Below are 22,227 nucleotides of genomic sequence, written 5' to 3' on the forward strand. Positions count from 1 at the left end.
GAGTCTCTCTACACTCTGGTTTCAGAGTTGCTATGGATCAGTGGAGGTGATAATTAAGAGAATCTGATTTTTAGAGTTAAGAAAAACTCTTAACTGGTGTGAACCTTTAGGAGGCCAATTGGCCTGGGTCCAGGCCTCAGGCACATGCGGTAAAATCATCAACATGTGAACAATTATCTCATTTCTACAGATCTTCAAAGAAACTGCTACCATAAACTAATTTTAGGGACTCAGGGCAGGTCTAAATGGATCAATCTTGCTGGGGAGGGAGGGGGAGGGGAACCTTCACTGTCAGGAAACTGTTCCGGGACAAGCTACCCTTCTTGCCCTTGTTGGTAAAATAGGGAGAGCTGCCCCCACCCTGACTCTCTCCTGGGCCTCCTTCTTTCCGGACCACCCAGCAGTTGCTCCCACCCTTTCCTCCCAATCCCTAATTTATAAACACCAAATTTTCTATAGTTCTCTGCTGAAACTTCTCCAAGACTCTTTTGAATGGTGGGACCAAAACCAACCGCACACAGCGTTCTCATCCAGGTCTGGCCAAAGGTGAGGCAATTTGAGAATTATCTGAAACTGTCTCAAAATTTCTGTGTCTTATTTACACCCAACCATGGAATCAACTCAGCCTCTATTTATTGTGTTGTGGGGATGGAGCAGAAGCAGGAGTGGGGATCCCAGCTCCCCTGCTAACAATACGAATAAGGATAGGCGGGCTTTCTGTTGAACGCGGTTCAACTCTCCTGTTGAACACCTAATCGGTCCACAGCGACACCCTTCCCCTATTTTCCCTTGAATTGCAGCGCCGGAGGCTTTACCTAGCCCCATCTAACTGTAGGATTGTTGGAAACAACCTCTCTGCGCCTTGCTCCCCCCACTCCCGCCTCCACTACCCTCGAGGAGCCTCCCCGGGGGCTCTGCAGTCCTCATCGCAGCAGCTCTGCCCTCGGGAAGAAAGTGTCCTCACCCTAAGGCCAGCTACACCCCCATCTTCTGTTCACCCACTTCCCATAACTTGCCGGGAGAGAGGCACCTGCTTCGAAGTTCCTGAACACACCGCGAGGGCCTGCTGCTTTCCTGGGGCCATTTCCAGCCCAGGAAGCACGCAGGGGTGGGGGGCAGGGGTGGGGGGTGGGGGGATTCTGAACTTCGCCTGCAGCAGCGCAGCAGCGAGGCAGCAGAGCCGGGCACTGCTGCTTTAGGGGAAGGAGAACATCCCTTCCGCCCCCCCCCCCCATGCCTTCGGCTCTGATCGTCTCCAAGGAACCACGGCCCGTCACCCCCCGCCCCCCCCAGCTCATCCCTTCTCCAAGTGAGCTCCCGCGCACGGAGAGGCGCCGCTCCACGAGGTTCTTTGTCAAAGGGCCGGTTGGTCACCCTCCGAGGGCACCGTCGGGGCCGCCAGCGTCCCGTCTGCTACCCCATGAAGGCGTGCGAGCGCGCAGAGGTCCGCACACACGCGCACACACGCGCACACACGCGCGCACAGACACGCGCGGCCCGGGCGCCCCTCGCCCCGCCAGGCCCCGCGGAGGCGGCCCCGCGCGGCACGGAGGGTGGACGGCGGCGCCCCCGCCCCAGGTGCGCCCCCGCCGCTCGGGCCCCGACGGGTCGCGGCGTCCGCGCTCACCTTAATGTTGCTGAAGACGGAGCGCGGACAGCGGCGGGGCCGGCCGGGAGAGGCGTCGCTGCCGCGGCGCGCGTCGGGCTCGGGCCAGAGCCCCATGGAGGCGGCGGGCGGCGGGCGGCGGGCGGGAGGGCGGCGCGGAGACTGCGCGAGCGGGTGCGCGCCCAGGACTCTTATAGCGGCCGCCGCGCGGTCGCCGATGATGAAACGCGCTCTCCCTCCTCCCTCCTGCCCTCGGCGGTCGGAGGCGCCGCGAGCCCCCGCCCCCCGCGGCCGCCCCCCCGACAGGTGTGACGCGCCGGGCGCCCGCGCGTGACCTCGCCGCGCGCCCCGGGGCCGCCGGAGCCGCCGGAGCTGCCGGAGCCGCCGGAGCGCGGCTGGGACCCGCGGGCTCGGGCGCCCCGGGGAGGTCCCGCCTGCCGGGCGCCGGGCCCGGGGAGGGGAGGCAGCGCTGGGGCGTCGGGGGAGCCCGAGGGGTGCAGCGGGGACCGACGGGCGGGCGGCCCGAGGGGCCCGGAGGAGGGGGCTGGCGGCGCTCCGGGGGCAGGAGGAGGCGGGCGGAGAACCGAGAGGCGCTGGGGCGGCGAGCGGGACCCGGGGGCTAGACGGGGCCGGGGCGTCCGGAGCGGGGCCCCCGCCCTCCCGACGCCCTCCCTCGGGGGGATGGGCCGAGCGGGTCTCTGCTTGTTTGCGCTCGCCGAAAACCGGGGCTCCCAGTTCCGGGGATGGCTCCGGGACTGACGCGCCGAGGCTGTTTGTGTCGAGGACTGATTTATATTTAAACTGCTCTTTGCGCTGCAGAGGGGGCCGCCCCGGGCAGGGCCCGAACTCTCTGGAGCCGAGCCAAGGTAAACTGCAGGCGCTGTCAAGTGTCAGCATGGCTGGGTCTGGCCTGAGCGACAGCAGCCAAGAGAGGGGGCCCCCCGTGGACGTTAGGGACGCACCCCACTGACCTCCTTCTCAGGCTGGAATAGAACATCGGCTTTTTTTTTTTTTTTTTTCTTCCCCAAGATTTTTTTCCACTAGGATTCCTACTGCACAGAAGAGAAAGAAGGTGAGGCTTTTCAAGGGAAGGCTAAGAGAAGTTATGCCAAAAGCAGCTGCGGTGAGGAATCCAGTTCTGGAGGTATTTTTCCAGCTCCGTGATTCCCGTAGTCCCCCGTGCAAGCCCACTCGACTGCTAGGAGAAGCACAGGGCCACCTTCAAGACCCAGGAAACTTTGGGTAAGACAAGGACTCACAGGACAATGCCTTTCTGGGCCTGGGCTGGGCCGTCCTCTGTCTGTGGGCTTCCCCTATCCACCTGCAGTCCAAGAATTCCAGATACAACAGCACACGGTGCTGGAAGAAAAGCCGTTGGGCAGTGGGCCACCTCACTCATCCACAGAGTAAAGGGCATCTCGGGAGGCTTGCTTTCCGCAGCCCTGCAGCAGCCCCAGACCTAGAATAGGCAGGAAGCTCCGGGTCGCCAGGCTCCCCTTGCAGAGAACTTGGAACACAAGGACGGCTGCCACCCAGAGCATTCAACACACGCTGCAGTACCCATGGTGTATTGTCCAGGCATTCTGTTGGGTACTCAAATGCATGATTCCATAGAACCCCAGCATTAGCCCAACAGTTATAGGTTCTATTACAATCTGGATTTTTATAGATGATGATGCTAGAGAGGTCAACTAAAATAAATAAATAAAATGACCAAAAGACACACAACCAGTAAGTGACGGAGCTAGAACCAAACCCAGCTCTGCCTGACTCCAAAGCCCAGACTTGGAGCACTATCCCCTTTGAAAAGTTATCTATTCCAGCAGCCTCATTTCATGAGGAGCAGAGAAAGAAGATAACATTCCCATCGGAGCATCTCATTTCACAGAGAGCAGTGAAGGCTCAGGTCATGGGCACACTGAGGCTGTGATGTCTGGAGCATCCTCCTCAAACCCTGAGCAAGGCCTTGTCATGGTCCTCTGATAGAAATCCAGGGAAAGTCAGCTTCTCCAATCCTCATTTCATCTCATTCCATTAACCTTGCCCTCTGCCTACTTCAAGACCAGCATCATCTCCAAAGGTAAGGCCTAGTCAGAAATGCTCACCAATGATTATCTGCTTTTATCTGCTCTTACGAGGTGGGGTTAGCTAAATGTAGTGGAGACCTAACCAAAGTGGCTTCAGTGAGATTTCTTTGTCTCATAATAAAAAGCTTGCCAGGTGGGCACCTGGGTGGTTCAGTCGGTTAAGTGGCTGCCTTCAGCTCAGGTCATGAACCCAGGACCCGCGTCAGGCTCCCTGCTCTTTGGGAGGATTCTTCTCCCTCTCCCTCTGCCAGCCACTTCCCCTGCTTGTTCTCTCTCTCTGTCAAATGAATAAATATTTTTTTTTTTTTTAAAAAGAAGCCTGCTAGAATATAATTAGGGGTCATGACCTAGACCCCTACAGATTCCTTAGTGTGTGGCTTGCTCATTGTCATGAGATAGCTGCTCCACCTCTAGCCTCTTCTCTTAATTCCAAGTGGAAGACAGGAAACAGGAAAGGGTTGTGCTCACATCAGGGAAACAAATCTCTCCCATACATGCTTAGACTCTTTTCCTTAAGTCTTGTTGATTAAGATGAGGCCACATGGCTATACCCTCTGCAAAAGAGACCCTGAAGTGTAGTTTATGTTGTTGCTTTCTCCTGAACAAAATTGGGTTTCTGTTAGGGAAAAGGGGAGAAAGGATACTGTGTATTCAGCTCTAGGTGTCTGCACAAAGAGTAACCCATTTCCTATAAGCACCCCCAGGGTCTGTTTCCAAGACCCTTCCCAAATTCTTTGATTTCAGCAAATACTTTTTAGCACCATAGAAAAATATAGCACAAGGACAGGCCCTGGCTTCAAAGACTCCATGGCCTCAGGTGGGGAGCAAGAAGAGAAAGCCTGAATGTGTTGTAGAAAGAGACCATAGCTCTCTGTTGTGCACAACTACTATGGGGGCACAGAAGAGGGGCCCTAATTCATCCTAAGGCAGCAGGAAGGCTTTCTGGAGGAAGGAAGCCTCAAGCTGAGGCCTAGAGACTAGAAAGATTGGGACCTAATCTATCTGCTCCATGGTTTCAGTCTGTCCGGAGACCCAGGGACAGTGGGAATGTGTGGTAAAGAGGCTGGAACATTGACTGGCATGCTGTGAAGTGTGGGCCTTATCCCTGACACAATGGGGATAAGGCTCTTGGACAGGGGGTGCCCTGGGCAGATTTGCATTTCACAGAGACCTCTCTGGCAGCCAGGTAGGAATGCAATGGGACAGGTTGTGGAACCCCAGGAGCTATGATGAAGATGTTTTCTGCAGCAGTGGAGATGTTGTAGGGAAGGATGAGCCAGAAAAATGTGAGACACATTGCTAGGAGATGGCACCCAGATGTTAGTGAGGGAATGTTAGGGACGAACTCCAGGATCTGACTTGCATTAGTGATACCAACCCCTGGAAGAGAGAACCCAGAAAGAGCAGCAGCTATTGGGGAATGCAGGGAACCCCTGTGGGATCATTTTGAGTCAAACTTCCTGGAGTACATGCAGGTCTAGATGCCCAGCGGGGAGTTATATGAGTCCAGTGCTCAGGGTGGGCGCTGGGCAAGAGATCAGGTCTTGGACCATCCCACATGGAGGTGGTGGGTAAGCCTTGGGAACAAATGAGTCTCCCAATGAGAATGCATTGACAAGGAGTAGGCCTATGACTGGCCACAGCAACATTCGGGGGGGCACAGGGGAAGGAGCCAGCAAAGGAGACAGAGGGGAGAGCCCAGCACACAGAGAAGTAGACCAGCCGAGAAGTGGTGTTTCAAAGAGAAGGTAAGGAACACATCAGGTTGTGGAGGAGGGAAGGTAAGATCTAAGAATGGCCAGTGGGCTGGCAAAAGGCTGGCATTGAGGCCCTTGGCAAGAGTGTTTCCAGTGGGTAATGTGTGCAGAGGTCGGATTATGTGGGTTGAGGAGGAACTGGAAAGGAGCTTTCAGCAGCTTTTCCGGGGTTGCCAAGGGAAGAAAGAGAGGAACGAGCTTTGGGCTCTCCCCTCTGCCTGAATCTCTTGCTTTCATGCCGGACCTGTTGCATGCTCACACCTCCGGCCTTTTGCTCATTCTGTTCCCCCTTCCTGCACTGCCTGCTGCAGAGAGCTTGGCTTCTACCCTTCCAGAGCAGCTCCTGTTACTACCTGTTTCTGGGCCTCCACAGCAAGAGGAGAAACTGGTGTAGACCTGTCACATTCATTATCTATCCCTTGTCTCTCAGGAAACTAGATGTCATTATCCCCATTTTAGAGGTGAATAAGAATCAGGGCCCTTCCCTAGCACACACAATGTGTCTCTGCCTTTATTATCGTAGGTGATAGCAGAGACAATACGTGACTTTACCGTCAGACCTAGATGCTGACCACCCTTCTGTTCAGCTGGGTTACATTAGGCGGCCTGCTTAACCTCCCAGCCGCCCAGTGCCCTCTCTTTAAGCTGAAGATACGAATGCGCACCTCCCCAGGCTATCCTAAGGTGTGCAGCGCGTGAGGTCTCAGGGCTGCCAGCTGTCGTTATGCTTGGCAGTGCTGATGGGAATAAGTGTGCATCTAAGTCTCTTTTTCTAACTCAGCTGTGAGCTCCTTGGGAGCTTCTGCACTAAATCCCTCATTTGGTCCAGCATACGCTGATGCTTAAAAATGTTTATTAAATAGAATTGAGGGATCCCTGGGTGGCTCAGTGGTTTAGTGCCTGCCTTTGGCCCAGGGTGTGATCCTGGAGTCCTGGGATCAAGTCCCACGTTGGGCTCCCTGCATGGAGCCTGCTTCTCCCTCTGCCTGTGTGTGTGTGTGTGTGTGTGTGTTGTCTCTCATGAATAAATAAATAAAATCATAAATAAATAAATAAATAAATAAATAAATAAATAAATAAATAAATAAATAAGGGATCCCTGGGTGGCGCAGTGGTTTAGCGCCTGCCTTTGGCCCAGGGCGCGATCCTGGAGACCCGGGATCAAATTCCACGTCGGGCTCCCGGTGCATGGAGCCTGCTTCTCCCTCTGCCTGTGTCTCTGCCTCTCTCTCTCTCTCTCTCTCTCTCTGTGACTATCATAAATAAATAAAAATTTAAAAAATTAATCTTTAAAATAAATAAATAAATAAACAAACAAATAAATAATAGAATTGAGCTGAACTGAACTGAATTCCAAAACGACCCAGTGACCGGGGAAGGCCTCATTGTCCTGCAGCCTCCAAGCCATCTTTGTCAAGGCCCTACCGCCTGGGGCAATCCCTTCTGCCCACCGCTCACCCCCAGGCTCCTTGTTGTCCACCTTGTCCTCCCTGGTGGCTGGCACCCCTGGGCCACGTGCCCCCTACTCCTGCAGCAGCTGATGAGGGTCTCCTGGCAATTTGAATACTCAAGTGTGATCACGAATTAACTCTGGCTGCCTGGCTCCTTGTGCACGTACAGGCACGGAGGGGGACGTCCCCCAGGGACTGCCCCCCCCACGGCAGGTGGAGGGCACGTCTGCAGTCAAGTGCTCTACCACTTTGTCACGGTCACCAGTGGGGCAGCCTGCTCCCCTGTGGACCACCTTGGCCACTAGCTTATATTTTTATTTAACAAACACACAGTGTAGACAGTCCATACCTGGCACCAAAACAAATGTTGACTCATTTAATCCTTAAAACAGCCCAATGGAAGGGATTACTTTTATTAGCGCTACTTTATGTTTGGAGAATCTGAGGCACAGAGAGAGAAAATAACTTACTTGAGGACACATAGCTAGTAAGTGGCAGAGCCAGGATCTAGACCCTGGCAGCCCCGTACCAAGCCCCGGCTCCTTGGGACCCTTGCTCACAGAGACTGAGTCACAGCATGCAGGCAGGTCAAGTCGGACCCCCACCCAGAGGATGGCCCGGTAGGGGTCTGGAGCCCATGTTGGTGCCTGGCCCGTCCTTGCCCCCTTTGCACCCCTGTTGCCAGCACCACTGGCCTGAAATGAGGTCCGGGCAGAGCCTGGCCGCTGGGGCCCTCCTGGATCCAGCTCCAGCACCCCACTCCATTCTGCTCTGCTCTACTGTGCACATCCCATTCCCATTCCCGCACACCTACTGCATTCCAGTCTCTCTTCCGCCGTGGCATGTGGCCCACCCTGCGCTCCTACAGCCCCACATCTCCCTCTCCGGCCTGGAGGCCAACTTCGCCCTCCCTTTCCAAGTGACAAGAGGGGAGGGTGCTGCAGCACCCGGGTGTCCTGCCTCATGGAACCCCAGCCTCTCGACATGTCACCTGGGGTGCAGCAATGCTTGGGACACACAGAGATGGGATTTCCATGTGCTTCCAGGAAAGACTTTTCAAGGCCTGGCTGTGCTCTTCTCTCTGAGTCTGACTCGGTGGAGGTCACTCTCTGCTATGGCAGGAAGCACAGCAGGAGCAGGAAAAGGAGAAACCTAAATAGGCCTCACCCTGCATCCCTCCCATGTCCGTTCCCTGTGGGTGAGGAGCCCCAGCCTGTCCCCAGCGGCTGCACCCCACCCACCTCGGGTCACATGGAGGGATGCTTATCACAGCCTGTTATCCTGGGCCGGCTCATCACCACGCCTGGGTGATAATCAGCCACTGCCGGAGAGCTCATGCTTTACCTCTGCTCTTGCCCTGCTGGGCTCACACACCACGCAGTCCGTGAGCACCTACATCATCCTTGGCCCCGTGTGGCCCAGGACCCAGGGGATCCTGTCATCTGAATGTTACTGAGTAAACAGAAAACCAGTGCCTTGTCTCTGCCATGATGCTTGTTTTTAAACTTTGTTAATCTTTACATTATACTCTTTGAAAAATAACTCTGTCCTAACTCTACTGGGAGAGAGAAAATATTTGTTTCATTCACCCATCATTCCATACCACTATTTAAGCTTTGCTAAATTTCTATTTTTTCTAATTCTCCCCAACGAGTATGTTTTCACTTAGAAAACTCACCGTTAAAAGAAAGAAAAGAAAACTCACCATTTGCCATTTGTCTCCTCCTCTTTGACAATAAGCCTCGTTCCCGTGTTGAGAAGGGCTCATCACCATCCCTCTGAGTGCCAACGAGGAGTTTTTTAAACCCTGCCCTGGTGTTGAATGGTCGGGGTGTCTCTAATTTTTGTCTTTTACAAATAACAACTTGAGTAACTTTTTTTTAAAGAAGATTTTATTTATTTATTCATGAGAGACACAGAGAGTGAGGCAGAGATATAGGAAGAGGGAGAAGCAGGCTCCATGCAGGGAGCCTGATGTGGGACTCGATTCCAGGACCGCAGGATCACGCCCTGAACCGAAGGTAGATGCTCAACCGCTGAGCCACCCAGGTGTCCCTTGAGTAATTTTTTATTAAAAAAAAAAGTTTGCCTCAAGACTGTTTGCAAGCAGCGTAATTTAACACATTTAGATATTTTTCTCTATGATATTCAAAATCAGTCCTCAGGCTGCATTTCTACTTCAGTCCCTTCTCCCTCCCTGATATCCCTCTTAGCCCCTGTAGGGGGAGACCAGCGCCCCAGAGGGAATGGCATGGCTAATCTAGCTGGAGAGTCCACCTAGGCCCTGGGGATCCGGGGTCTTTCTTATTCCCAACAGCCCAGAAAACTCAGCTCAGGGAGCCAACCTAGGGCTGATCCAAGGATGCCATGGAGTGATGCTACCTTGATCCAAAATCCTGTTCCCTGCCCCTAGCTCTGGAGAAGGAGCTCAGCACCCAGGACTATAGGTAGATGGGCACCCTCCTGGGGAGTACTGGATCCCTCACCGTATAATCGAGGTATTGGACTTCACAGTCCAAAGGGGGGTTATCTTCTTGTTCTTTCCCTGCTCTGTCAACTTACTAGTTGTGTGACCTACGGCAAGTCATTTAACCTCTTGGTGGCACTTGCCACTTAGAGCGGCATGAGGAGCGAACTTGACTCACAGGCCTTCACTAATGATTGTTTTCTTCTAACTCAGCAGGGCTTCCCTCCTGGGTCCCTGTTCCCTCCTCACCTGTTCCCAGCTTTTCTCCTTAGGAGGCCTTGCTTTCTCCGTAACAGCCTTCTTCTTAAAGGCTTCTGCTCAGTAGAGCCTGGGAGACGATCGAGCCCCCTAAGTAGGCTTGTCTGGAGCCCCATCCTCCCCTAATGTTGGGTCCAGGAGGGGGCCACAGGATTAGGTGTCCTCCCAGGCCCTGCCGCCTCTGTCCTCCCCGGGTCTTCCCCTCTACATTCACATGGGAGAGTCTGGGGGTCCCAGTCCCATTCCTGGCTTTCAGTCTTCTTCCCTGGGAGCCCAAGTCTTGGGCTCCATCATGGCTATAGCACACGCACGCACGCGCACACACACACACACACCCTCAAAGACAGGCCTCCTTAAAGCCTTCTTGGCATTTCCTGGTTGGAGGTGCCCCTCCCTTCCTCACCGCCCCCTCACCTTGTCCACGGCAGGGTCAGTCCATGGAAGCTCTCGTGAGGGAAGTACGTTGAGCATCTTCCCACGTTCTACATTTCCCATGGTAGTCCTTTGATCCACTCGGGGCCACCTTCCTCCCCGCACCCTGTGCCCTCTCCCTGGTTCTGAATCTAGGTCTGGGCTCCTGCTCCCACCTGACCCACCCTCGCTTCCAGAAGGGATCATCTCCTCTTCCCTCTGCCTTGCTTCTTGCCCTTGCCTCTTCTACTTTTCCTTCAGTTGTCCAGGTCTGCAGCCTCCCCGCTTACAGGAAAGGCCTCTGCTCCCTGTTCCCCTCCCTCATGCACCTCAGCACAGCCTCCCCGTCTCCCAGGGCCTGTTTCCTTCACTCGGGGAAAGGGAATGGGCGTCCTGCCTTGCCAGGCACACACCCTCCCTGCACTGTTTGGACTGATCCTGTATCAGTGGATTGTGAGCCTTCGGGGCAGGGACCAAGTACAAACACAAGTGCAGATAGCAGGATGCCACCCACAGGAGACAGAGCAGGGATGACTGTCGGAAGAGCCTGCCTCTCCCCACCTCTCCGTCAGGAGGGACTAGTGGGGACGTGCTTATCGTGTACCTTATTTCCCAGTTGAACAGCACTTGGGCTGAGGGTGCTGGCAGCCAGTGATTGCTCTGATTACGACCTATTCTGCTGGGCTGTCCCTGCCCCATGCCCCGCCCCGAGCCTGGCTCTTCCAGGCAGCATCTACTGCTTTCTCAGCTGTAAACTTTGGGGCCTGTAAAGCTCTGTGGGGCTCTTCACCTGGGCCTGGGGTCCCTAACACACCCTGGGCTGTGTTCGCTGTGCACTGAGTCACCTGATGAGGTCAGTGGAAGTCAGGCCTCCTCCCTGGTCATGGGTCACAGGGAGGGAGTACCTTGCTGGGCATTCAGGAAGAGAATGTTCACTGCTCCTCTGTGAAGCCAGCAGGAGAGGAGGCTGAGGAGGGTGTCGGGGCGGGTGGTTTGGATGGGAAGATGGAGAGACCATAGCTCTTTCACCCTGGCATGCAGAGACTGATCCTTGAGGGGACTCCAGGCCTAAGAACCTCCCTCTGGCCACAGTAGTAGGATGACGGCCAAGGAGTAGATATCTGCTGTTGGCCTCCTCCAGAATCTGTCCCACTTCTTGTGGAAGCACCTGACATTCCTCTGGGGTACCACCCCTCCAAGCTCTCAGGTTATGAGCCCTGGTGGGTTCCCACCCTGGTGGGAGGTGCTTTGAAGCGCTTCCAAGTGTTAATGTTTCAGTCACTGACCTTTGTCAAAATCCACATCCATACACACTCACAGGAGAGCTCAGCTGCTTCCAAGTGCCCACATCAGACAGCCAGAAAGCACTGTTGTCTGGCGGTGACCCCCTCATCATGAACCCAGACTCTGTGCTGCATGCCCCATCTTCATAACAGCCAGTCGGGGAGTTCTGGTGGGAACCCACCAGGGTGGGAACATGGGAGCCAGGCCTAGCCACTTGGGCCCTCTGCTGGACAGTCCCTCAGGACAGCATGCTTTCTCCCAACACTGCCAGCAGTGGGGGCACCTCCCTCAGTGTTGGGGTCTGGGGCATTCTAAGGAGGAGTGAGAATGTGGGACAGAGGTAGGTCATTGAGCCCTGTAACCGTGCCTTTCATGCTCTGCCACGAGGCCTCTGCATCTGGACTTTGCAGTCCTGTGAGCTGGTAGATTCTCTTTATGGTTTAGGTTTTGTGGAGCTGGATTTCCTGTTGCTGGCATATTAGATAAATCCAGGAAACCAAGGTTTGGATAACACCAGGCAAGAGTAAAAGAAATGATAGCAAAATGTTAATAATCTTTCCATGGTGGGAATGTGAGGGTTTTTTTTTTTTATCTTTTTCTACATCTTTTTGATTTTAATGATAAATATTACTTTATGATGAAGTAAATAAGCTTTTTGAAAAACAAAAGAAGAGGGATGTCTCTGTGGCTCAGCAGTTGAGCATCTGCCTTCAGCTCAGGATGTGATCCCCGGGCCCAGGGATCGAGTCCCGGATCAGGCTCCCTGTGAGGAGCTTGCCTCTCCCTCTGCCTGTGTCTCTGCCTCTCTGTGTGTATCTATCGTGAATAAATAAATAAAATCTAAAAAAAAAAAAAAAGAGAGAGAGAGAGAGAAGAATCACTGGACCACATAACCATTTTCCATAAGCACCATTTTCAGAATTGAAACCAAATCTCCATCAATCTGTTGCCTAGATGGGTGTTGGTCCAGCCCTGCTTTGACCTTGTGGTCTTAGGGGAGGGAGGGGTCGCTGCTCCTCACCACCTCTGCAAAATGAGACGGTGTGCGGGTGACTTTGAGGTGCTTCCAAGTGTTAATGTTTCAGTCACTGACCTTTGTCAAAATCCACATCCAGTCAGGGAGTTCTGGTCATTGTGCCCCTTTTCATGGGGAGAACTGAGACTCTGGGAGCCCCAGAACCTGCCTTGACAATAGGGCTAGAAAGGAGCAGAGTTGGAACCTGAAATGCAAACCATCTCATGCTAAAGTCCAAGCCACTGGCCATACCGTGATGCCACCTCTATTCCAAAACATTCCTGGATGACTTATTTGTCCCTTTCATAAATATTTACTAAGCACCTGTTATGCACATGACATGATTCCTGTTCACAAAGGAGACATGGAGGAGGTATAAGACACCAGCATATCCCTCCAGCTCATAACACAGATCTGTGACCTCAAGGGGAGTGTGTGCACACTGGTGGGGGCCTGGGACCACCCCAAGGGCAGTAAGGACAAATATATCACAACTATTTATAGATATTTCTGTCTCATGATTTTTAATTCCTATTTTTATGTGCTTATAACATGCATGATATCTTGATATAGTAACATCCACATAAAAAAATCAGGGTGTCTGGGAGGCTCAGCTGGTTGGGTATCTACCTTGATTTCAGCTCAGGTCATGATCTCAGGGTCATGAGATTGAGCCCCACCAGGCTCTACAGTCAGCAGGAAGTCTGCTAGAGATTATCTGTCTCCCTCTGCCTCTCACCCCAATGCATGCTTTCCAAGAAAAAAAATCAATCAACCTTTGATTGGTGTGCAATCAGCAAAGACTCACCAATTATATTAATGAGGCTATAGATGTGCAGCTATAAAATAAAAATTCAAGGTTATTTGAGGATTAAAATGAGAAAACAATGAATGTGGTAAGAGCTCAGAGGCCAAAGATGATCGGGAAGGGCTTGTAGAGAAGGTGGGAGCCACGTTAGGGTGAGTAGGCTCTATCCAGGCAGAGAGAGAGAAAGGCAGGCGTCAAAGGCAGTAAGCGAACCTCACCAGCCCCAGCTAGATTTGAGAGTGCGCCCGGCATAACTCAGGGAACGTGATCACTGCCCCCCCCCCCCCCCCCCCCGTCCCTGCCTCCTCCCTCAGCCTTGGTGCCTGAAGAACATCAGCGAACCCTGCCAAGCACCCCAGCAGCCAGGCCCCCCACCCTGGCATGGGGTGTGCTCAAACTCAAGACCTTTGGCTCCAGATCCTTTGACTCCTCCACCCTCAGTCCCCTCTGATTCCCCCCAGACCTAACTGCTCCCACTGCCCCACCCTTCCAGCTCCTCTCAGCCTGCCTTGAGCCCTGGGTCTGTGGTCCCCACCACCCACCTCCTCAGCCTCTGCCCCCCTCTGCTCCCTTCTGCCTTTTGGTGGAACTGGCTTCCTCCAAGGGCCTACCTGTGCCCTTCTGAGTGAAGCTGCTCATTCTCCGAAACCCAGGGCCAAAAGGGTGACGTTTCTCCAAAACGTCTTTCTCACTTCTGACAGCCAAGCGTTGCAATAGCAGCAAATAGTAAGGATAATGCCATTGTTCATGGGTCCCTGTGGCGCTTCTGTCTCTTGGGCCCTTCCTACCATGAGGCTCACATAGCCAACCCAGCAAGTGCTCAGCCCGTCTCCCCCGCTGGTCCCTTTCTTCCTTCTTCAAGAGCTTTTCCTCTTGCTTCCACTCCCATCCCACGACCGCCCTCCCGTCCCCATGTCCTCAGTGCCCGACCTCCTCCACTCGGGTGGCCTCTGCCTCTCAGCCACATCAGTCATCTGTGCACACACCTGGGGGTCGCCTCCACCAGGAGCTGCTCTACCTCTGGACACCCATGTTCTACTCTGGCCATATCCCAACCATCTGGTCTTGGCCTTGCCCTACACAGAGATGTGCAGTGCTTTAGCTCCTCCAATCCTCCCATCTGTCTGTCCCCACCTATTTCCACTTCTTTCTAGCCTATAGCCTAGAGAATTCCATGGAAGAGCTGTCACTCTTCTTGACTAAGAGTGACTAACCCCTTGGATGTGCTCCGGGTCCATCGCCTTCAGCTTTCTCAGGCAGGATATTCTTTCCTTCCAGTTTCCTCCTCACCCTGAGGTCTTCCCCTACGGTCTCTTTTTCTTCTCTCCCTGCAGAAAAATTGCTTGGTTCTCATGCTATCCCCACATTAATAATAGAGCAACTCCTTGACTTCCTCTTGCCACTGTCCTGGGTTTTTTGTTCTCCTTTATGGTCAGGCTTCCTGAAATCGTCTCTATTTTTCTCACTCACCATTCACAGCTCAACCCACTACTAAGCTGGCTTGGAGATTTCACCATCATAGTGGGATCACCAGGGGCTGGGCTCTGCTCTTGGCCGCTTCTCGTCAGCCTCACCCACTCTCTCTCTACTGAGCCTACACACCCCACTCATGCTGCCTCTCCTGTCCCCTCCTTGCCTGTTTCTCAGGCTCTTCCATGGCACTCTCTCGAGGTGCACCCCTCTCAAATGCCAGCACTCTAGTGCTCAGATCTTCTCCTCACTCTGACCCCGTGAACTCAGTTGCCTCCTGCTGCTGTGAGTCACACTAGCGTTCTCTAACCTGGATCCTGTCTGACCTCCAACCCACGCACCCTGTGGCCCCTGACTTTTAATCCGGACCGCCCACAGATGCCTGGAACTCAGCTGAGTGCATCTATCTTTTCCCCCAAACCTCTTCATCTTCCTGCTCATCTGTTACCCACCAACTCTGAGGCAGCAATCTCCGAGTCTTGCTAGACGTCTTTCTCACTTCTGACAGCCAAGCAGTTGCAATAGCAGCAAATAGTAAGGATAACGGCATTGTTCATCCAGATTATGATAATTCACTCTTTGGAACCAGGCTAAAGTGTGAAGAGTATGGAGTCTTGGCACTCAGACGGCAAAGATGTCCCCACCGAGGGCATCATGTGACCACCTGGGCCACTGCTCTGAACCTCATGCCACCCTCAATCACTCCACTCCCTCCCCCCATTCTGTCTTTTAAAACTGTTTCTGTCTCCCTCAAGGTCCCATTACCCTTCAGAAGTTAGCAAGGCTTCATGTTTTCATGCCCTTGTAAACTTCCACTGACTCTTCCATGGGATGTGAGTCTTGGCCATTCTCTCTTGGTACAAAAGCTTCACTGTGGCAGAGGGGAGGAGGCGTTTAGGCCCACAGTGATGGAAGAGGGTGGAAGACTGTCAGAACGTCCTCCGCTCCAGCTGCAACTTGCTTCTCTCCTCTTTGGTACGTCTGAAGACCTAAAACACTCAATGTAGTTCAAGTGCCAGAGTTCATCCTTTGCTAGTTATGTGAGATTCATACCCTTGGCTAGCCTAACTGCTCTTACCTTGCAAACAGACCATCTGTCCCTTTCCTGACCTCAGGTTACCTTGCAAAACATCTCTTCGTCCACTTCTCCCTGAGAGACAGTGTCACAGGTCATATAGAAGCATGGCCTACCTGGCCTCTACGACAGCACATTTTGGTTCCGTTCACCTCTGCTGCTCTGCCTTCCCCACCACCGAGGCGTTTTAGTAGAAGTTGAAGAGAGAGGCCAGTGGCCAGCAGGTGGGCACTGGGAAGGCCAGACCCACGGGCCCCTCAATAAACAGTGGGATCTGTGTTCTCACCTGTAGACAATATGTGACAATACTTGCCTGGCCTGTGCAGATGCAAAGAAGATAAATTTAGGTGGTTCGTGTAGAGCAGTGATTCTCATATTTGAGTGTGTACCAGAAACACAGATCACTGGGCCCTGCTCTTGGAGCTTCTGATGTAAAAGGTCAGGGGTGAGGCCTGAGAACAGGCATTTCTAACAAGTTCCCAGGTAATTCTGCTGTGGGTCCAGCAACCATGCTTTGAGAATCACTGTCTTAGAGGAAATTGCCTTCTCCTGAAACCCTCAATGAATACAGCAGGCTCACATAAATGTGGGCCACTCCCATCAAAGCTGGAGGGATGGTTTCGGCTTTCCACTTTGGCTCAGCTGATGATGGCGAACCCCTCAACATCAGCTTGTTTCTGTGCCTGGACTCATTCTTGGTCCATTTCATTGGCTGGAGAGCAGGAAGTAGAAATTAATGGCCATTAATGGTGTGCAAGGCATAGGTAGGTGGTACTGATGGCCATCAGAGGCTGCTCTGCTGTTTCCAAGTTAGACTCGGATATTCCTTTCAGACTGTTGCATTTTCTCTATGCCTCATCCATGTGAGTTTTAAGAGGACACAAAGCCATGCCTCTGCAAAGGCTGAAAAATGTTATCAATCACATTCGGGATACTCGATTTCCTCTAGGACCCTGAGCTACCCAAGCAGCACCCACAGAAGGACTTTCCATGCACAGCAGATGCCAGCTCTGGAAAGGAAATGCAATGAACACATTTGCTGATGTGGACCTTGAGCACAGCCTCAACACAAGCCAGCATCGCTCCCCAGGGGCTAAGCCTCAGAGCCACGCCGTCTCCTTCCTCTCTGCCCTCTGTCTGCAAGAGGGACTGAATAAACAGCCTGTACCTTGAGCCCCCAGCCAAATGTCTGCCCTGTTTCCCTCAGCTACCAAGGGCTGATTGTATCTGCACAGGAAGAAGGGCACTCATGCTCAGAGGACTGAGGTGTATGTACTCATGAGCATATGAAGCTGCCGAGGCGGGGGTTGAGTTTCTTTGGATGAAGCCTAAAAATATTTGATATTTTCTTTGGCAAATACTGTAATAAAATGGTACTCACTTCCTTACCAAGACGCAGATCCAATTTAAAATAGCCATATTTTAATAAAACCAGTGGAGCAGTGCCTGGATCATTGCCTGGCACTCAAAAGATGCTCAATAAATATTTGTTGAATGAACTGCATTCATTCTAGCATAATCTGTCCTTTCCTAAACATCTGATGCGATCCTGGCTACTCTCATCTAGACTTGAGTTTTTCCTGTTTCTTTTAATCCTTCCCTTTTTAAAGTTCTCAGATGGGGCATTAAGCAAATCTTCTTTCATCCTGCAGCTGGCTGCCCAGGAACAATGAATTGGTCACTCAGCAGCTCAGAAATGAAAATCTCCTGGCCACAGGCTCCCTGTCCACTTGGCCAACCTGGCGGTCCCCTTCACTGGCCTCACCCCAGAAGGAGCCCCAAACACCTTCTGATGGTCCTCAAACTGGGGCAGCATTCAGGGCTGCCTGCCCTTCTCTGGAGATGAAAGGCCCAGAAATCCACAAGGGCAAGATGTCCTCTGATTATTTGAGGGCATCCCTCCCCTTGTAGATTCCTCATTGAGTGATGTCCCTAATTCAGATTTGGGTCCTTGAAGGAGGACTAAAGAACCAAGAAGGGCCGGGGATGGAGTCAAAGCTCAATAAAAGGCAAATGAAAGATTGTTTTTTAAGAATTGATTCGATTACCAGATATAAACAAACCTATCTTGCCTGGAGCCAAGATTTGGGAAGATCTGTTCACAGCTGGGCTTCTTTTTATGTCTCGCTCTCCTGGTGGATGGGGCTCTCAGAGCCAGGCCTGCAGAAATTTGGGCATAGGCCCTTCCTTAGGGAAGTCAATCTTGCTGGGCAAAGACATCTTACCTAAATGGCCAAATAATGTGATAATGTGGCCCAAGTTAAAGAAGTCAGCCTATGGCATATCACCGTATAATAAATGATTATTGAATTTGATATCATATTTTTCTAGTTTAGATTGAAATAACTCATAACCATTTACAAAAATGCTAAAGTTCATGTACCTAAGATCATTTCAAGCACCCCCATGGAATATACTCCTTTCCTTGGTCAATGTTGCTCAGGCCCCTGGCCAGGGGAGACTCCTCCTGGGTTGCTCCAGCAGATGACCGTTGTCCCCAGACCCTCAGCCCCTGCCCAGGTCCTGCCAGTTCATGCTGGCTTGGGGTTGGACAGTGCTGCCAGTCTGGGCTACGTGACCTGAAGTCAGAGCTCCAGGTTTCTGTCTCTGGGCTCAGATGCCAAAATGACTTCTTGGAGCAGAACTCCTGGGAGCAGAGCAAGCAGGAAGTCTGCTCCTTAAGACTGCCAAGGCTGGGGTCTGCCTGCTGCCCCTTCTCTTGGCCCTTTGTCTGCACAAATCAAAAGCAGTGCAACTCCCCTCTTTCCTGCTAGTTCTTTCAACATCATATCTAGCTCGTGACCTGGCATCTGTAGGGAAACCATGACAAGAAGAAATATGAGATCCTAGCAGGTTTTTGCGTCAACCTGCCAGTTATTTCAGCCAATGCTGATGTGGTGGGAAATGTGGCTGCTGACCCGCTTAAGCTGGGGGGTGGTGAGCAGGAGCCCAATCCGTGACTCCCTCACAGGGCCAGCAGAGGTGTTGACACATCCCCAAAATGCTGTGCAGAGAAGCAAAGCAGAGCGTGTTCCGGACATTGTATTTGAAAGCAATGTTCATCCCAAAGCGTTTCACAAGCATATAAATGAATAAATCAGCCTAAAATGTGATACTTTACCAGATAAATGAACAAGATTAATCTGTTTTCAAATATCGAATATTTTGTAATAAATATTGATTTTGTTGCTGTATCTCCAATCCAGAAGTATTATTAGTAGGGCTTAGAAGTGTTATTGAAGTCTAAGCATAAAAAAATCATATTATTTATTTTACAAATGTGCATAATGGTGTTAACCTGGATAATGTCATAGCAGAATCCAGCTCTGCTCTCAAGTGGGAATCACTCACGCAGATGTTCCCTGCGTCATCCTCGCCTGAGTGCAATGTGGAGGTGGTATCTTCATCGGGTTTGCCTTCCTTCTTTCCAAAAGCATGTTCATGGGTGGACCTCCAGGGCCTTACGGTAAGCAAAATAAGTCAGAGAAAGACAAGTACCATATGATTTCACTCCTATGTGGAATCTAAAAACCAAAGCAAATGAACTAACAAAACAACAAAAGCAGACTCATAAGTGACAGAGGACAGACTGGTGGTTGCCATAGGTGAAAGGGATTAAGAGGTACAAACTTCCAGTTATAAAATAAATAAGCCACCCCCATGTAAAGTACAACACAGGGAATATAGCCAATTATACTGTCGTAACTTTGGTGACGGATGGTTAACTAGCCTTACATCATGTATATATAGATGTCAAAACACTATATTGTACACTTGAAACTAACCTAATACTGTATGTCACCTCACCTCAATTAAAAAAAAAAGTGTCCATGAGTATCTTAGTCCATTCAGGCTGTTATAACAGAATAGCCTGGCTTAGAAACAATAGAAATTTATTTCTCACAGTTCTAAAGGCTGGAGGCCCAAGGTCAAGGCGCTGGCAGGTTCTGTGTCTGGTGATAACCCACTTCCTGGTTCACAGGTTGCTGTCTTCTCACTGTGTCCTCACAAAGAGGAAGGGATGGAGGAGCTTTCTGGAGTCCCTTCCATAAGGACACCTACCCTATTCTTGAAGGCTTCCCCCTCAGGACTTAAGTCTCCTCCCAAAAGTCTCACTTCCCAACACCAACGCACTGGGGATTAGGTGACAACATATGAATTAGGGGTGGAGGAGACACAAACATTCAGTGTTTAGAATGGGAAAAGAAGAGAATGAAAATAAAAAGAGACCACAGAAGTATAAGCCCAGAGCACTATGCTGCTGGGTACTGCCATATAAGCTAAAACACTGACGTGAGCTCTGGGGGTCTGGGCATCAGTGAGACCGGCCAAAGGCTGTGTGAGAGAGGAGCATTACGCCAGGAGAGGACAGAATCTGCCCTCATGTGTAGATCTTTGACAAACCTCGGTTCTTTACCCTTGCAGGGCCTCTGAAGTGGACCGCACACGCAGTGGATATAAGCACCAGGTTAGCGTCGTCAGATAAAATGCTGGGTGTCCAGTTCAATGTGAATCTCTGAAAAACAACAAATATTGCAGGAACAGACTTTCACTAAAAAAAGAATTACTGGTCATTTATCGAAAATTCACATTTAACTGGGTGATCTTTATTTTTACTTGATAAATTTAGCAAGCCAACACAAGGTGGCTGAGGGCCATGAGGGGCCAAGTCCAGGTGGTGACAAGCATCCAGCCTGGTCAGGCCTCTCCAGACTACATAAGCAAGTGCAGGTCGGGGGTGCCCACGGTCGGGTGGCAGCAAAGCCACTCTTGAGTGACCTCCCAGAGAATGAGTCCATTTAATCCATTCTACAAGCAGGTGTCCTTGTACTGGCATTTCATCTCAGACACATGCAGCATCTCAGTGAGATAAAAATAAGCAACAGCCAAAGTTAATGTGAAGATTGAGGGTGAGAAACTGAATCTAGATGTTTTCCATCAAACATGTTATTGTTTCTCTGTTTGAGGTCTTAGATGTCAAACGTTTAATGAGAAAAAGACTTAGAGTTCTCACTCTTGACTTGTTCTGTGAATTGGGAAAAGACTATCATTATTTTATTTGAAATGAAGAACATACATATTCCTGAGGAATGTCAAAGATCCACCAAGACACAAACAACACGGGTGGAGCCCCTGAAGAGCGAGGGGTGAGGGGCCGGGAGAGTAAGCCTCAGGAGGAACGGGACTGGTTTACAGGGGCCACGAGAGCGGAGAGGGGCCAGCTGTGGGCGGGCAAGCAGTGTGCGACGGGGAGACGTGTTCCTAAGGATGCGCAGTGTCTGTGCCTGTGTGTTCATGTGAGTTGTTGCTGTTGGGGGAACTCTGGAGAATAGAGAGCCCACAGTGACCATCCGGCTCTGCCCCAGGACCTGGGAGGCCGGTGGTCCAGGGCAAAGCAGACACACCCCAAGTGGGAGAGGACATGGGGAGCCAGGGATTGGTAACCCAGAGAGAAAGCTGGGCTGTTCATGTCCAGTCTCATGGGAGGAACCTTCCTGAAGGATGGGAGACTCAGGCTGAGGAGAAGTATTGGGGGGGACCCCAGAGTTGGACAGAGGTGTTGGGAGCCACACTGTCTGGCACAGATTGTTGGAACATGGGTCGGGAATTCGACTCCTGCCTTCACCTGCTGCTGGCCAGTCAGCTGTGCTCTACCAATCCCGGGCCTGATAGCTGGTTCTGGCCTCTGCTCCGCCACCAGGCCCCGTGCGACAGTGGACAACCACGCCTGCTCTCAGGAGCTATGTTCTCAGCAGTCCGAATGAGGAGGCCCAGACGGCTCCGGGAGGGGGGGTGCTCTGGGAGGCACAGCATCCCTCTTCCTGAGTCTGTGCAGCATGGCCACCTTGCCGGGGCCCTCATGAAGGCACCGAAGCCAGGCACACATCCTGTCATCACTACCTGCACCTTTCCTGGTGTTTCATCAAGATCTGAAAGTGAAAACAACTAGAAGAAAAGTGAAACTTGACCTTTCCCCTTCTCTGAGGGAGACACCTGCCCAAGCAGTGGAGGCGAAGGTCACTCCATGCCTCTTGAAATGCAAACCCAGAGAAGCCTTTGGGACTTCCTCATTCCTTGTCTTCTGTCAGCAGCTCCTCAATGCCTCTGGTTCCTGGGACTCAGCAGGCCCCATAAAGGCTGTCATTACAGCCCAGTCAGCCTGGTGGCCCGGCAGCCTGCCCTGCCCCATCCTGCATTAGGGCCTGCATTAGGGCCCTGAAGGCAGAGGGCTACATGCACAGAATTGCACGCACACTTGGGCACGCACCACCATCACCCATCCACGAAGCCCACTGCTGACCCCGCGCTCATCCACACCTGGGGCCACACTCACACCTGAGCATGTGACCCATCCTCAGGTACACACACTCAGGACTGCTGACCACAGTGCTCCCCGGGGACAAGACTGCACACGCACACCCCTTCCTGCAGCCTGCCCTCACACATCCACCCCGGCAAACACAGATGCGTCAATGGATTCGGGATACACTGCACTCTTGCCTCTCCTCCCACCCCTGTCCATACACACTTCACACAC

The 22,227-nt window shown here is 52.1% G+C and overlaps 1 protein-coding gene and 1 long non-coding RNA gene across 2 annotated transcripts in view; one reads left to right on the forward strand and one right to left on the reverse strand.

The window, feature by feature from the left end:
* The window catches only part of SLCO2A1 (solute carrier organic anion transporter family member 2A1), an 81,433-nt gene extending 79,664 nt beyond the window's left edge, over nt 1–1,769 (reverse strand). Inside the window, exon 1 of the mRNA XM_025448911.3 lies at nt 1,628–1,769. Coding sequence (XP_025304696.1) covers nt 1,628–1,723 — 96 coding nt within the window. The 5' untranslated portion in view covers nt 1,724–1,769. The remainder of the gene's footprint in view (nt 1–1,627) is intronic.
* On the forward strand, nt 366–20,253 carry LOC112661040 (uncharacterized). The gene is made up of 4 exons (XR_003137388.3): nt 366–546; nt 2,636–3,686; nt 19,007–19,155; nt 20,115–20,253. It is a non-coding gene; the product is annotated as an uncharacterized LOC112661040 (long non-coding RNA).
* Nucleotides 20,254–22,227: the final 1,974 nt, after the last annotated feature.

The sequence above is a fragment of the Canis lupus genome, chromosome 23 (assembly GCF_003254725.2).
Source record: "Canis lupus dingo isolate Sandy chromosome 23, ASM325472v2, whole genome shotgun sequence".
NCBI lineage: Eukaryota > Metazoa > Chordata > Mammalia > Carnivora > Canidae > Canis > Canis lupus.